General features: G+C 48.5%; 6 protein-coding genes across 6 annotated transcripts; all 6 read left to right on the top strand.

Annotated features, from left to right (window-relative positions):
- Positions 1–223: 223 nt before the first annotated feature.
- Positions 224–1,017, top strand: LTR84_000866 (uncharacterized protein; the record flags this gene model as incomplete). Its single annotated transcript, XM_064844495.1, has 2 exons — positions 224–345; positions 402–1,017. 2 exons carry the CDS (start codon positions 224–226, stop codon positions 1,015–1,017), a joined length of 738 nt encoding a protein of 245 aa, XP_064712355.1.
- A 2,311-nt stretch (positions 1,018–3,328) lies between these two features.
- LTR84_000865 (uncharacterized protein) lies at positions 3,329–4,066 on the top strand (the record flags this gene model as incomplete). The annotated part of the gene is made up of 1 exon (XM_064844494.1): positions 3,329–4,066. The coding sequence occupies one exon, from the start codon at positions 3,329–3,331 to the stop codon at positions 4,064–4,066; it is 738 nt and encodes a 245-aa protein (XP_064712354.1).
- A 2,662-nt stretch (positions 4,067–6,728) lies between these two features.
- Positions 6,729–9,416, top strand: LTR84_000864 (uncharacterized protein; the record flags this gene model as incomplete). Its single annotated transcript, XM_064844493.1, has 1 exon — positions 6,729–9,416. The coding sequence occupies one exon, from the start codon at positions 6,729–6,731 to the stop codon at positions 9,414–9,416; it is 2,688 nt and encodes an 895-aa protein (XP_064712353.1).
- Positions 9,417–9,812: 396 nt separating this feature from the next.
- LTR84_000863 (uncharacterized protein) lies at positions 9,813–12,062 on the top strand (the record flags this gene model as incomplete). The annotated part of the gene is made up of 5 exons (XM_064844492.1): positions 9,813–9,881; positions 9,934–10,382; positions 10,463–10,906; positions 10,964–11,790; positions 11,857–12,062. The coding sequence occupies 5 exons, from the start codon at positions 9,813–9,815 to the stop codon at positions 12,060–12,062; spliced, it is 1,995 nt and encodes a 664-aa protein (XP_064712352.1).
- A 668-nt stretch (positions 12,063–12,730) lies between these two features.
- Positions 12,731–14,526, top strand: LTR84_000862 (uncharacterized protein; the record flags this gene model as incomplete). Its single annotated transcript, XM_064844491.1, has 6 exons — positions 12,731–12,901; positions 12,959–13,052; positions 13,112–13,122; positions 13,196–13,427; positions 13,483–13,740; positions 13,805–14,526. The coding sequence occupies 6 exons, from the start codon at positions 12,731–12,733 to the stop codon at positions 14,524–14,526; spliced, it is 1,488 nt and encodes a 495-aa protein (XP_064712351.1).
- Positions 14,527–15,018: 492 nt separating this feature from the next.
- On the top strand, positions 15,019–15,870 carry LTR84_000861 (uncharacterized protein; the record flags this gene model as incomplete). The annotated part of the gene is made up of 2 exons (XM_064844490.1): positions 15,019–15,426; positions 15,529–15,870. 2 exons carry the CDS (start codon positions 15,019–15,021, stop codon positions 15,868–15,870), a joined length of 750 nt encoding a protein of 249 aa, XP_064712350.1.
- Between the last annotated feature and the right edge of the window lie 561 nt (positions 15,871–16,431).

Raw genomic sequence — 16,431 nt, 5'->3', positions numbered from 1 at the left:
CTTTTTGCTCTTCAGCAGTACCAGTCTACGCTCGCGTTCACTCCTTCACGCAGCAACTACCTCACTCCCTTCAAATCACTTCACTCTCATTCAAACCAGACTCGATCCGAGATCGTCACCTCACTCACACTCACAATCACAACTACACAACTTCACTCCTTTTCAACCCTGTACACACATATCAACACCTTGACCGGACTTCAAGAAATCCAAATCAGCAAACATGCGCTACACAATGAAGACCTTGGTGCTGGCCACCCTCGCAGTCGGCCAGGCTTTTGCCGCCTCCATTGGAAACTCTCACACTGCATTCCACAACCATGCTCGTAAGCACGACCATGTCGAGTAAGTCCCCCCGATCTCACCAAATCCTCACCACGCCCATCTAATGTACCCTCCAGGAAACGTGACACTGCCATCACAGCTGCCGACCAGGCCAAACTCTCCGCCCTCGGTGTACTATCCACTGGTGCCAACTCTTACGCTCCCAATGGAGCTGCTTGGCTTGGTACCGACGGTGCCTACAAGAGCGAATTTTCCAACCAGTCTGGCCAGGACTTGATCTTGGTTATCTGGGGTGTTGCTGGCTCGTGGGTCAACGTCATTCAACCTCACATCACTGCATCGATTCCAGCTGGCCAATCTATCTGGGTGTCTTTCGCCGATGGTGCATCAGGTGCCTTTACCGCTGTGTATGGTGATACCACTCTCGTCAACGGACAGCTCTCCAACACCTGGGGCGAGTTCACTTTCGGACAATGGGGTGTCGTTGATGTTTCCAGAGAAGTCAAGATGGACGGCCATGGACTCAGCATTGTTGGCCCAACCTGCACTACTGACATGAACACCTGTGTCTTCAAGTGCTCATCCGGCAATGTCTGCACATTCGACTACATCCTGGAGAACTGTGCCAATGGCTCGCAACCTGGCGCCAACTATGGTATCCACGAGGGCGCTCCCTCAGGTGGCTGCGGTGGTATGGGAGCCGCTGCCAGCCTCAAGACTACCTTCACATAAGCCAATCCTGGAACGCAATCACCGCGGTCTTTGTTCATTGGCATGGAGTTGGTAGGGGCGTCTTTTAGATTCTGGGGTCACGAAATCACTTCTTGCATCCGACATATATCGCAGCGATAAATCCAGCCACCCAGAGCATTATACATCGATACGATACGACAAGCACTTCTCAATCTACAACCGAATCTTTTACATACAGCAATACCATTTGGTATCATTCTTGATCTGCGGACGAACGCGCAATATAAGTTGTACAGTTGGCAATGATAAGGGGAAAAGCCAGAAACTTCTTGTTTACTTTCAACAACATCCAGATATATCACTACACGTTACCTTGGAAATGGAGGTATATCAGAACGAAAGTCGATACTACTGTTAACATTTAATGTCTCAAATCTTTTACACTTGACAGAAAGATATTGCCTTCTGGGTAATGAATGAGTGGTATGATAGGTGGGAAGAAACAGAGAAAGCTTTAGTGCAATCCCTCCCTCATTGGAGTTTTTCCAAAATGAATGATAAACCTATCTCAAAATCACTTCTCGTGTCTGACCCCGTAGTTGGTCTTTTGTTCTCCTTCCCACCAAACCCAGATGTCGTGACGCTCGTGTCGTGCATCTTAATCTTGCTCTTCACAACCTCCCACCCCTGAGTTTTTGCCTTGTGACAATCAACTCGGTAACAACTCGCACGTACGCAATTTAGCAGTTTCTCACACTCCGGACCAACCACATTCATTCCGGCATTGAAGGAACACCTACATATCTTCCTCCCACAAGCGCTACTCAGATTACTCCAAGTGATACTAACTCATCTGATCCAAACTAATCCGACTATACTAGCGTAACCGATCGACGAACAGTCCTAGTGCGTTGTAGTAGTACCAAGATCCCACACTAGCCGTTGGCGGGCGACCGCGAATGCATTCGGTAGATCCCTTTCGTTTCGTGTGCTTTCGAACTTGGGGGGCGTGCTATCTTTCATTTCGTGGAGATGAGACCCTTGCGTTACGAGGACGTGTCTAGGTGGAAGTCGCAACTGCCGCGATCAAATCATCGAGAAGACGAGCCCAATGACTCTTTTGGTCGATTCCTCGTTTGATTGTCGTCTTTTCTTTTCCCTATTTGTGGAACATCACGGAGTCGCACTGCTACTTATGGATGGGAATCCGATGATGTGCTACCGTTCTTGTCTTAGTGTCGTTCGTCGCAGAAGATACACAAGCTGGAAAACGGTCCTACAGAATTCTAGACCACCCACATAGTACGAACGAGCTTTGAAAGTCTGAACGATAAGAGAAGTTCCTCTGATCACGATGCGACACAGCGCAACGGATACTTGCGCAAAGATGACGCTCAATCCAGGGTTTCTCCATCTCTACTCCTGACACTTCTGTCGGTGCTCGGCTACCAACCGACTGTTGTACACAATCCGGTTGCTTGCTCTTGCGAACTGCGAAGTGACGATCGAGTCGTGCCGTCACCGTTGCATAGAGGTGGTGGAGTTCTTCCTCGGTAACCTTTAGTCGCGATTTCGCTTGACTCTGCGGATGCCTACATACTAAGTAGCTAGAGCCGAGAGCGCCTACTCGTACGGCGTCGAATCAGTCCTCTACACACTCCGACTGTCGAAATGAGAAGACTCGGGTACTTTAGGGGTTTGTCGGAGATGAGGTGCTATCTCTCTAGTGAGAGCGCAGTATCTCTGGAGAAGTTATGAACTTTCATGCTATACCAATAGAAGCCATCTAATTTGCTTCCTAGTTGTAGATCAATCAATCGTGGGGACCGACTTGTGAACCAGAGATGGTCCACGTCCCACTGCTAGTTCTTGGGGAAATTATGGCGCCACATTTAGTGCGGCGCTTCACGCATTCAATCGGATTCTGTGGCGCAAGGTGTCTGAAGTAAGGAATTAGTCATTCAGGCTTGGAAGACGAACGTCCTGGACTTCATTTCAATTCATGAATGATCAGGAGCGGTTGTCTTCGTGCTAAAATCACGATAGCATCTGTCTGGGCGGCCCGAGAGGAGCATCGAAGTGACTCTGAACCTCTACTGTCTTGTCATGATGTCTTAGCTGTGTTCGCCGCCGGAGAGGCATCGGTGACAGAAATCCCCGACCACGGACGAAAATCCCCACGCTGAGAAATGCATGTGAATAGGATTTGGGATGCAAAGGCCAACTTCGAGAGCTTATGAAGCAACCAAGGGTATCATCGGGAAAAGAACTGTGCGACTTGCGAACTTCAACTTATATATCACAGCAACCTGGAACCGAACACCAAGGACACGACCAAGGAGACACCGTGATGGATAGCCAACAGCATTATCTTCTTCTTGGAGCTACAGGCTATTCGGGCATCGAATTCATCCACCAAGCACTCGAGACCGTTCAAAGGCCTAATGTGACTCTTTTTGTACGCCCAGGTTCAGAGCCCAAACTACCTCCGGCAGCACTGACCAACACCAACTTCCGCCTTGTTCTCGGAAGCCTGACCGATGCCCAAGCAATAAAGCTGGCCCTCGCCGGTGACGAGAGATTTCCACCTGTCAGTATCGTCGTCTCCCTATTGGGTGCCTATCCTTCCTTCATACCACTGTTTACTCGCGACACTTCAACCCCAATAGCCGATGCACTTCGGTCGACTGTCTTACCCGTGATGAAATCAAGCCACGTCTCACGGATCATTGCATTAAGCACACCTACCGGATGCTACTCCGCCGAAGAAGCCAGGACAGTGCCGTGGAAGTGGTGGCTTTATATGCAGATACCACGTCTGCTCCAGCCACAGGGCAACGCGGAAATGAAACACATTGCGGATGTTGTGATCGAGGCAGGAACCAAAGACAGGGATCTGGAATGGACCGTGTTTCGTGTCCCCCATTTGACCAGTGGGTCACGAGATGTTGGTGTCATTGCCGGCCATCTCGATCGGAACTATACCGCCAGCTTGAATCTGAGCCGGGCAAGTCTGGTGAAGTGGGTGTTCAACGAGGTCAAAGAGAAAGCTTGGATACGGGACACGCCTATGCTTGCCAATCCATGATTCCATGATCTTTCCTCGACAGAGCGATGCGAGATTGTGGTCTGTCAAAAGTTTTCGATCCGATCGACATGACAACATCAACATTTGGCTTCCAGCTCAACCGGCGGTTCAGCACGCGAAGTTGACTTTCAGCAGAGTTCATGACTGGGTCAGGATGTGCCATCCCTTTGGCTCTGAAAACGGATGCATATCTCGCGTAAAATAGCCGTAAATATCATCGCACCGTCAACGATGCTCAACGTCAGGTTGAATTTGACCTGTCAAAAATGTCATCCTTGCGCAATGATTTGCAGGATGAGATGAGAACGATGCCCTGCTGTAATAATTCTCCTTGGGTGCCAGGTGGGTGCCAGGTGGTGAGAAGGTGATGACGTATGCCAAGAATTGTCACTGCCAGCAAAAACCTCCCGATCACAGAGATCGCCCTAACAACATCTTACCTCTCAAGACTGGAATAGGTAGGAGGGATTACCGCATCCGATGGCCATCATCGAAACATGACGCGCTGCATCGAGATTCAAATGATTTCCCGCGCTCTCTCAAGTGTGTACGAGACTGGTTCGTATCGTGCGCGTCTCATGAAGTACATTACGATTTCAAACGAAGTGAAATGACGATCGTTACAGACCGAGGCTTCTTCCGGGAATTGTGGCTCATATCAGGTTTGGCCGGGCTTCTTCTTGTCGTGGAAACCATCGGGTAAGGAGTCGTCAGCCTTATGCCACATCGTATAGCCGCGTCAACCCTTACGACAACTTCTGTGAAGGAGCAGAACGTGCAAGATCGTGTCTTCCGCTTCTCCAGGAACTTTCGATCCACAAAGCTTCTGCCGCAAAATGCCTCCTATCGCATGCTCAACTCAAATCTCGACAACCAGCCCTCTGTTCCGGTAGAGCGGCTCGTCTGGGTAAAGGTTTCTCAGGCTTTCCACCACCACCGAGTGACCTCCAACCAGGAGACATCTCTGCAAACTCCCCAAACACGCATAATCTATGCTGATCGTGTTTGAGTCTCTGCTGAAGCCTGTCCTCCACCGATTGCTGGTATCATAATTTCCTAATCTCACAGAAGTTGTCTGAATCCCGATTCCCGAGACAGCCCGAATCTTGAACCTTGTACCGGGTGAATGTTTATAAGCTGCCGAAGCCAGACTTCTCAGACTATCTCTCCTGCATATCGCACATAACCTTCCAGACTTGGTCTCGCCAGACATCTTTAGTGTTGTGAGGGACGTGAGACCCACAAAGGACGATAGGGTGATTACGTGCCCACGAGCTAAGACCATTACCCGGAAAGGGTCATTTTGTATAGATCCGCGAAACACCAAAACAGGCTTGATTTTTCAAGAAACAGAATTTTGAGAAGCACCCGTGAAACAGCATGTTGTGGAATCATTGACATTCACCAACCATGGAAATCGCTCACAAATTGTGGAACAGTCTAGGTCAGTGAGAAGATGGAGACATTGCTATAGTCGGATTTCCTCTATTCGCCTGATCATATTTCCGTGTTTGTGTACGCGATGGCTCGGTCGTCTCGATGATATTCTGGCAGTTGCAAGAGCTTCTCAAGAAAGTGAGATCCGGCTAGGCAGCGAGTTGGCAAGGTTGAATGACTGGGTAAGCGTTCCTGGACCGCCAGTTAGTGATTTACCACTTGTACGATGGAGCGCCCAGACTGACCTACAGAAATCTATCGAATATGCAAAGGCGTGTATAGCCTTGAAGATTTCCTCCTACTGATAACCCCTTGGAACTCACCAGACAAGCTTCTGCCATGGCAACAGATATCTTAGGTTCTCTGGTTAGTGTCAATGTGGCTGGTATCCTCACTCGAGTCCGTCCAGACACAGCAACCGTCCTCTAACTCGCAAGACTCCAAATGGCGAACTACTACGTCGAGGGTAACGAGCAACATATCCCGCTTTTGCAATTGCGGGTTTTCAACCACACATTCGGTGCCTTCTCTCACCGCAACCGAGTTTGCCTGTTTCCCCAGCCATGGATCTCGATATAATCGAAGGCCAAAACGATCTCCAACAGAGATTTCTTCCCCCAGAATTGTTGGCTGGTTTTCAAAACTCCATGAGAACAACGTCCATGAGAGAAGACCAGTTCTGAGGATTAATCATGTCTCAGTTCACTACTGAGGGAATGATCTCTCTTCTCGAATGCGACATTCCACTATCTCGGGTCAATAGACTTTCACTATGCATATTCAAGCATGCCTTCTCCCGATGTAACAGAACATGCGATATATCGGAGACGAAGTCCGGTCATCGGATCTTTGAGAGCCTAACCTGGCCGTGCGCCTCAAGAGCTCGTTATTGGACCGCATCAACATGCGGGGATCAACCTCTCCGCACTTCGTATGTCACACCTCGGAGAAACAGAACCAGGATATCGCAACTGCAAATCACGAATTATCATCCATTATCGGACTTTAAGAGGAGGTAAAGCCGTAGCCCTTGATACAATCAATACGCTGTGGGCATTCAACACAAAGTCCGAAAAACGGGTGCGATGCGATGGACCCGCGTTTACCTTTTTTCCAACTGAAAATACACTGCAATCCCCACACTAGCCGTCAAGTCATCGATGAGTGCTAAGTAGACTTGCAACTCCTCTAACGGCGGCCACTACAGTACACGCCACCCATGACCATGTCGTCTCAAGCTCCAGTCCCAATTTCGATACCATCAACCTATATCCGTGGTGGCACTTCGAAAGCACTCTTCTTTCACGATCGAGATCTCCCACCACCAGGCAAACTCAGAGATGCTCTCTTCCTCAGAATCATGGGAAGTCCCGATCCTATGCAGATCGATGGGATGGGCGGAACACACATAGTCACTTCGAAGATTGCAGTCATAGCGCCATCACAACATGAACATGCCGATGTCGACTACACATTCTATCAAGTCAGTACGGAGAATGCAATCGTCTCTAGTACTGGAAACTGCGGCAATATATCCGCAGGTGTCGGTCCATTTGCTATCAATGAAGGCATCGTGCAGTCCTATCGGGAGGGCGTGAGTCCTGACGGAGGAAAGACTCACACCCAAGAGATACGGATCTACAACACCGGAACGAAGAAAGTAATGAGATCTCACGTGCCACTTGACGACAAGACTGGCAGGGCGCGTGAGCTGGGTGACTACGCTATTGCTGGCTGTCCAGGCACTGGTGCTCCAATACTGATGGACTATCGTGACTTGGCTGGTGGGACGCTCGGGAAGGGGCTACTGCCAACGGGCAATGTCGTCGACCATCTGAAACTCGGGGAGAATACTGTAGAAGTTACTACAGTAGACATCGGCAACTTGATTAGCTTTGCCAATGCGGAGGACCTTGCCATAAGCGGCGGAGAGAAGGCACTTGATCTCACCAGTGACAATGCTGTAATCGAAAGGATCAAACGCTTACGAGGCTTTGTCGCTCAGAAACTTGGACTATGTCAACACCCGGAGAATGTGGACGAAGAATCACCCATGGCACCTATGATTGTTTTGGTTTCGAAACCCAGTGATCACGAAGCACACGTCCAGTCCCGCCTATTCTTGGACAACAAATGTCACACGGCTATGGCATTGACAGGAGGGGTTGCAACTGCTGCATGCGCAAAGATCAGCGACTCCATCGTCGGCAGACTGCTGGATACCAAAGGCACAAAGACGACTACTTTCAAAATCCAACACCCAGGAGGTATCTTACCTATCTCAGTAGAAGCAGAGTATTCGCATGACAGCGGACTGCCGACTTTCAGAACATTGTCATTTGTGCGCACATCTCGATATCTATTCAAGGGTGATGTCTTCATTCCCGAGGACTTTCGGCAGAAGTATGATTCATTCAGCATTAATGATATCGATGACAGGCACAGCTCAACAAATGGTGCGGTGCCTTCAAAGCCCTACCTCAATGGTACCAGTGGCCCCCAATATTCGAACGGAGTTGTCACCAATGGCCACACCGACAAGGGTAGTGAAGTTGCATCGAACATTACAGAGCAGCTCGTCAACTTTGTTGTGGACTTCACCCCAGATGATGTTACCCTTGAATTGCGAGCTAAGTTTTCTCAGCTGCTACTGGACTACATCGGAATGGCTGTCTCAGGATCAAAAATCCCCGAGTCTAGCATCCCTTTCCAACGGGCCGTGAAAGCCATGTCACATACGAGTCTAGGGAATGCCACTGTAATTGGAACAGATTTTCGATTGCCTCCTCATTATGCAGCTCTTTTGAATGGTGCTCATGCCCACAGCTTGGATTTCGATGACACCCACATAGAAGCTGTTCTTCACCCTGGTGTCACTGTTATCTCTGCTGCATTTGCAGAAGCGGAGACTTCATCGTCCCGAGTGGATGATTTTTTGGCAGCCCTGGCGGTAGGCTATGAGCTGACTTGCCGCCTGGGTGTGGCTGTCGGAAGCACAGGCTATAAGCGAGGCTTTCATAACACCTCAACCTGTGGTATTTTTGGTGCCGTGGCGGCTATTGGAAAGTTGCGAAAACTCGACGCTTCGACTCTGCAGCAAGCCTTCGGAGTCGCTTTGTCCATGGCGGCAGGATCGATGCAATATTTAGAGAACGGATCATGGAACAAAAGACTCCACCCTGGACTGGCTGCAAAGAGTGCTTTCGAAGCTGTCATTTTCGCAGAAGCGGGTGTCTTGGGATCAGCGTTGCCCATTGAAGGTCAATTTGGCTTTCTTCACGCATATTCGGGGGACTACGATGCAACCAAGCTAGTGAAAGGGTTGGGCAGCGAATGGTCTCTGTTGAAAACTGCTCTGAAACCATATCCAGCATGTCGGATGACTCATGGGATGATCGAGCTTGCTGATCAATTAGCTGAGGACACAAGAGATGGAGACAGCGTTGAGTCTATCAGGGTCAAAATATCTGCGACTTGTTTCCCAGTCGTTGGGGAACCGACGCCGAACAAAATTCATCCGCAGAATATTGTCGATGCCCAGTTCAGCGTCTACTATCAAATTGCAGTGTCCTTCCTGTATGGTAGCAACCTTGGCTGGTCGGTGTATGATTACTTGCATGATGAGAAAGTCAAAATCCTATCGGACAAGATCACCGTGGTAGTTGCAGAGGTGCCCAATCCAACTGCAACCACATTATCAGTGACGAAAACCAATGGTGATTTCTCTGAAGCGTCCTCGGAGATCCTGCTGTGGGAGGAAGAGCGACCCGTTACATGGTCCAGTCTCGAGAGAAAGTTTAAGGGCTTGACTTCTGGCTTGCTCGATGGAAAAAGAATCGATGGGATCATAGATTGGACAAAACATCTGTCTGATCAGACGATTGACAATCTGATGCTTCAGGTTCGTCTCTAATGTACGAATAGTAGTTTCGAGGTTGACTAGAATACATACGAGATCCCTTAGAATACCTAATGATAAATGCATCGGATCTGTCAAAGTCAACAAGACTCATACTTTCTACATTCTCAAAATATGTGTTTGATAGCATACCGGCAGCCATTGTGACTGTGGCCAGAGGCCAGGGGGTGACTCAATTAGCCGAGGCCACTGGGATGTTTAACTATGGTCCCTAATTAGAACTAGCTCCCTAGGGGTCCGTCCCTGTTGCTCCATGTCATTGAACAGGCCTGATCGCCGCTATTGCTTCCTCACTCACCTCCTTCATTCGTGTCCTCACCATATGGGCATCCAAAGGATATCAGCTTTCAAGCTCCCCACTCGAAGCACTGCGATGGTGGTATATTGAACATGGACTCGTTTTCTTCGACCGTGAAAGGCAACAGAGTCAAGGCATGTACGGAGTGTCGACAGCAGAAGGTATAGAAATCATCATGCACCTAAAAGCACCAGCGAAAACTGATCTCTCCAGCTTAAATGCGATGCAAAAGAGCTTACGTCTTTGCCATGTTCGCGCTGTAGTCGTCAGAAGCTTCATTGTGAGATTTCACAGACGTACAGACGTGTCAAGCGACGAAGGTGCGCACTCCCGCAAGCTGGCATGATTTTTGTGAACCAAATCCTTCCTAGGAAATCCGAGTTGCAAGCTGAATTGCAAGCTTTGCGTGAACAATTACACCAGTCGACGAATCAAGCCACTCTGCCCGGTGGTAGCAAGCTCCAGCACAGCTTCGATGAGTCCGATAGCAGTCTGTCCAGCGCCGACCTTGACAGGTTTATGACGCTCCCTCGGAACTCTCAGAATTCACGTTCGATTGACCAAGACTATGGGGTAGGCTCATTTTCCAGCATGAACAATTCGTCCTGGACAATTGGAGATTTGGCCGTTGGACAGGCGGAAGTGCAGGATTGCTTTCATGCGTAAGTTGGAGCGTTGTGCCTTCCACAGTGACCGCTTGCACCATGAGATATGCTTTCCAAACTATCTGACCAGAATCAAGCTTTCTAAGGAACTATCTTGTCTACCAACCGGTGGTTGATAGCGATCTAAAACCACGTGAGTGCTACGAGAAATCCGTTCTATTGTTCTGGACAGTGGTCGCCATTGGTTCAAGAAGATACGTCAAAGATCCAACTCTTGTCATATCACTTGCTCCAAAATTGACAGAGCTGGTCGAGAAGAACATTCTGTCAACGGAAACGGACGGAGTGCTGTTTACCATACAAGCTTTGCTACTGCTCTGTGCCTGGCCAATACCATTTGACTCGCTCTCCCATGATTGTTCATCAACGATTGCTGGTGCAGTTCTGGGTCTTGCGATGAGCAATGGTCTACATGTCTTGGGAGTCGGGCAGGATTTTGCACGGAAGAAGCTGGTCGACGATCACAAATCGAGACGACTTCGCGCAAAGCTCTGGAGTATCTGCATCGCCACTTGTCAAAGGTGGGAATTGAACATTCATCTGGGCCATTGATGCATCACTCACATGTGTCGATATAGGGTGAGTACAATCAAGGGTACTCCTCCCATCTGGATTCCCGATACCTATGACCGCCCTTTAAGTCGAAACTCATACGACTCTTTGCCGGTCTCAGTTCGGTTCCAAAAGGTGTTAGGCCAGCGACACACAGAGGCTCTCTTCAGCATTGAAACCCAAGCCCTACCACTTCCTACGGACGCGAGAGATGCAAGGATAGTTACAACGATCGAAGAGTGGCTAATTTCAGCATCAACTCTCGAACATGAGTGTCCAACATCAATCGGTAAGCTTTTCTCGGACTCAAAAGCGGCATACAAGCTAAGAACTCCAGACAAGTTTACCTTGCAAGCGGCAACATTGCAAATGCTACAATTCTATCTGTTCCTATCGCTGCAGCATATAGATATCACGAAAATCCAGAGAATTTTTGCAGCATCTTGCGATCTTGCCGAGCTTGTTGTATCCTTAGAACAAAGCCAGCAGTTCTGTGACTACGCCCCTTTGCCATTGATTCAATATCTGCATCTGGCGGCAGTACTCATACTGAGGACTGAAAGAAGTAGTGCTCGAGAAAATCTAGATGTTGCACGTGGAAAAAGCTGCTACTTTGCAATTATTCAGATGCACAAGAAGATACCAGTCCGCTCAGACGACTTCTGGGCGAGGGGCTCTGTCTACTTACCGCAGATGTGGGCGAGCAAGAAAGCATATCGCAAACCTGATGGCACGAGAGACTCGTTGACTTTGAGGTGCAGAAATAGACTAGGGATGAGCATTGTCTATGATAGCTACTGGTGGTGGCGACAAGAATTCACAAACGAGCCGTACCCTTACGATATTGAGAACTGTGAGTCCCTTTCAAGCATTCCCATTTTGCTGGAGATATTATGTGGTTAACTGACTCCGTTGCCAGCTGTGACTACCACCCCCACTGCTAATCTCACGGGCACACCAGAGACTGATGTGGCCAGCTTTGGGGATGTCGAATGGCTTCAATTTCCCATGACAGATTTCCCTCTACATTTTCCTGAAGTACCAGTGCCTGATGACTGGTCAACCATGCCACAAACCCTTAGTGGTAATCCGAGCACAATGGATCAACTTGGTCAACCCGATTGAGCGTTGGTCAACCCGATTGAGCGTTGGTCAACCCGATTGAGCGTAGGTCAACACGATTGAGTTGCTTTGAGGAAGTCATACCGTTGAAAAGGTCACCAAACATCGAAGTAGCGTTAGATTAAACAGTCCAAGCATGGACGTTGCCTGCAAAGGCTTGGGCTTCACCTCAAGAGTCATCATTTCATCAGCGAGGACCCCACCACACCAAGGGTTCTGAATCTGGGCCTGAGCTGCAGTCGCTTCAACAACTGCACGACGACGAAATTCTAAGACAGCACACTGACGATTTTCTTCGAAACTTCGATTTACCGAGCTTGGACCGAGCCTACTTTAATTACTCGACATATAGCTCATCCGTGAGCAAAATCCGAGCATACATCTTGTCTTCATCCCGTATCGCAACCCCCAGATGCGATTTTGGTCGTCAAAGTCCGGTCACGTGTAACACTTCCCCGGGGCCACCCCATAACATCCCCACCATACTCACACCCAGGAGAGGCCTAGGCAGATGCATCACCAATATCTAGCGTGATGCCGAGAAGCGAGCAGCGGTGATGTTCGGATCAGTCTAGATGTTCGGAGCTGATATAAAATATTCGATATCCTACCTCATAGCAACGCCAATTTGCAACTCAGAGGAAGGTAGTACTTCTAATTCAACAGTCTCCATGGATACCGAAAAAGCAGAAGCGATCCGCCTCGAGGACTTGGCACAAGGCCGTCCATCAGATCTTGCAGGCGACGATGTTGTGAATGAAAAAGCAGAGAGGGGTGTCCGGTTGAAGCTGGACCTTGTCCTCTTACCGTTACTCTCATTGAGTATCTTCTTCGGCTACCTGGTCAGTGTGCACCGTTGAAACCCCCTGGTGCCGTTTCGTGTCTAACATAGGTATCAGGATCGTGGACAGATAGGCAATGCCCGAGTCCTTGGAATGCAAAAAGATCTGGGATTCACCAACCAGCAATTTTATAACTGCGTCATGATGTTCTGTGAGTACAAACAAGCACGAAACTGCCAATCGAGCCTTTTCTAATAGCATTAATTGCAGATGTCGGCTATGTACGTTCCCAGATTGATGTTTACTTCGTAGATGACCTGCTGTTGCTGCGAGGAGAAGCTGACTCCATCCTAGATGCTCATCGAGCTTCCTGCGGCAATGAGTTTGAGATACTTCCATCCTCGATATGTCTTCGGCATTGCACTTCTTGTCTTTGGAGTGTTTGCAGCTATTATTCCACCAGCAAGAAGTTATGGTGGAGTCATGACTTTGAGAGTTCTCATTGGTCTTGGGGAAGCATTTACGACAAATGCATACATCTTCATCACGCTGTGGTACAAACCCAACGAGTTGGCAACCAGAACGGGTATGATCTTCCAGATCTTCCACCTATGTGAACCCCCGTCTAATCGTGTTCACAGCCGCTGTTTATGGGATGACACCCATTGCAGGAGCCATCAGTGGCGTAATAGCATATGGCGTGGGCAAGAACCTCGAAAATAAGAGCGGGCTTATGGCTTGGGAGTGGCTGTTTGTCATTGAAGGCGTAGTCACTTGTGCGTTCGGCTTGTTGGTTATCTTTTTGCTGCCCGGCCTTCCAGAGCAGACCGCAGCCAAAGGTTCATATCTTTTTCGAAGTCAAGAGGATCGACAAGCTATACTCACTCGGTTTGCAAAGTGTAAGTGGTACACCAATACTCTCAAAGATGATGCTGGCAGGTTTAAGCTAACTATATGTTGCAGCACAAAACTCAAAGGATGCAAAGTTGCGCCCTCAGCAGATCTGGATCGCGTTCAAAGATCTAAAACTCTACTTAGGTTCTCTGATGGTGGGAACGGCAGGTGTGGGAATTGGGGCCTTTTCAGTATTCCTTCCGACATTCATCAAGGAATTTGGATTCTCTCGCCTTGAGACTCAACTCTACTCAATGATTCCGTATGCTTTTGGACTGCTGGGACTGCTGTTCTTCCCGTGGCTCTCGGACCGTATTCACCAGCGGGCATTGGTGACTATTACCTGTCTAGGCATCACAGCAACCGGTTTTATCATCCTGATGGCGACAACCAATAAGGTTGCTCTGGTGGCTGGTGCATGCTTCGTCGCAGGCGGCGCATATCCATCGCTCGTCGTCAGTATTGCCTGGTTGTTGACGTTTCATGGTGGCTACACGAAGCGCGCAACCGCTTCATGGATCAATCAGATTTTCATTCAAGGCTACAGCATCATGGCCACACAGGTTTACCGTAACCCTCCTCGATACTTTCTTGGCCACGGCATTGCTCTCGGCGTTTACACCATTGGCATTCTCAGTGCAATTGCTTGCTGGTGGATTTGTTCCCGTGCAAACAAGGCGAAGGATCAACGACAGGCAGAATTTGCTGCGGCCGGTGAGCTCGATCCTGATATGGATGAAGATTATGAACGGCTGTGTGACTACCATCCTGGTTATCGATATACAACATAGCCCCGTTTTCACCTTCAGGACAGTCAAAAATTCTAGGCGGTCTCACGGCAATGTCAGCCAGTTTTCTTTGTCTCACATTCATCCTCCTGAACCCGGCTGGGAAGCAGTTTAAGAGCCTTTTGATAGATCATATGATTAGTTCCTTAGTAAATCGATACTAAGTGCTAGGTGGCCATGAGTCCGTTTCGACATAGGTGAATAAAGAAGGTCGCATAAATCTAGTCAGCCGAGGTTAGTATGGGCATCGCAAAGCTAGCTTTATTTCAAGCTGCAGGTTGCCTCACTTCTCAAAGTTCATTTCCTTGTGCACAGGGTGCCTGATCAGCTGCCTGGGCCATAAACACAGCGTATGCACATATTACTTCTGCATGTGAAGACACCACTTAAGTACTTAATACTTGCTTAAGTACTAGTACTTAGCTAATACTCAGTGATCTGCCTGTGGGCTTCACAACTTGATTGTGTGATAAAAACAACTTGAATTCCCTCAAGATGGCTATAATCGTCCTCGTCCCAGGCTCTTTTGCTCCAGCGGATCTCTACACGGATTTCGTCGAGGTAATTGCAAAGGCCGGTCTCGAAACGGTCGTCGTTGATACGCCTTCGGTGGGGCGTCGTGAAGGCAAAGGTCCCGCAACGATGACAGATGATGCGAACGAGATCTCGAGAGTCGTATCACCGCTCATCGATCAAGGGAAGGAAGTGGTACTCGTCGCCCATTCATATGGCGGGATACCAACGACGCAGAGTCTCGAGAGATTGTCGCCGAAAGCACGTGGCGCCCAAGGCAAGAGTGGAGGTGTACTGAAGGTCATCTACTTGACGGCTGTCGTCTTGCAGGTTGGAATGTCGAACTTTGAGTTGTTTGGGGGCACCATGCCTGATTTCGTCTCGGTGGCTGTGAGTTCTCCTAAGTTCCTTCTGCTAGTACTTAGTATCCCCCAAAAGGCGGATACTTAGTAGTGATCCCCTTCTTCTTCTCTGATCACTGAGATCACCCAGGACGACTACATGAGTCTCTCGGTCGAAGCCAACGCCCCATTGACATTCTCCGACCTTCCCGAAGACAAGGCTCTGATGTGGGCCAACCGCATGTCAGTGCATTCGACACTGAGCTTCAAGGAGAAACTCACCTATCCCGGCTATAACGATGTTCAGGTTCACTATATTCTTTGCGAGGAGGATAAAATCATCCCGCCCCAGTTCCAGCAAGCCATGATTGATTTGATCAAGGCTTCCAGTGGTAATGAGGTCCAGGTTCATAGCATCAACAGCGGTCATTGTCCCACTCACAGCCAACCTGATAACCTGGTGAACATTCTCAAGAAAATTGTGCAGGGCTGAGTAATTCAGATTTTATGCAAAGTCTAATACCAAGAGTTTAAGGAAAGAAAGGACTCCAGGTTCTAAATTGAGCACTTGGATTCTGGAATCTTTTACTCTGTCCCTACTTTAAAAGTACTAGTAGTAGTTAACGCAGTATTCCTTCCTAACAGAACATGTTTTATCCGTAAATAGGCAAGCGGTCTATCGATCCTAACCAAATCTAGCTCCAAGGTCTAGGTTGAATGTAGTGACAAGATCTAAATATTAGCATTATACACTTAAGGTCTAATGTACTTACACTATTACTTCTAAGTTGCTATCAGAATAGCCGTATAGCGATCTATAAGGAATTACCGTTTTAGAGAAATCTTTCTGTACGCACACTGGATCTAAGTAGTACTTAGTACTTAGTACTTACTTACTGAAAGAATTCGAATGGCGTCCTCAGATTCGACACTAGCACTAAAAGTCTAGAACTTAGGTGGGCCAAAAAATGTAGCTACTAAGTACTTGGTACAAGTATTTATGAATAGCGTGCATGGAATATGGAATGTAAAACATATACGTAGTACTTTAGTA

This window comes from Exophiala bonariae (assembly GCF_035927105.1).
Source record: "Exophiala bonariae strain CCFEE 5792 chromosome Unknown scaffold_1, whole genome shotgun sequence".
Taxonomy (NCBI): Eukaryota; Fungi; Ascomycota; class Eurotiomycetes; order Chaetothyriales; family Herpotrichiellaceae; genus Exophiala; species Exophiala bonariae.
The sequence above is the reverse complement of the archived record's forward strand: the minus strand, read 5'-3'. Positions and strand labels throughout refer to the sequence as shown.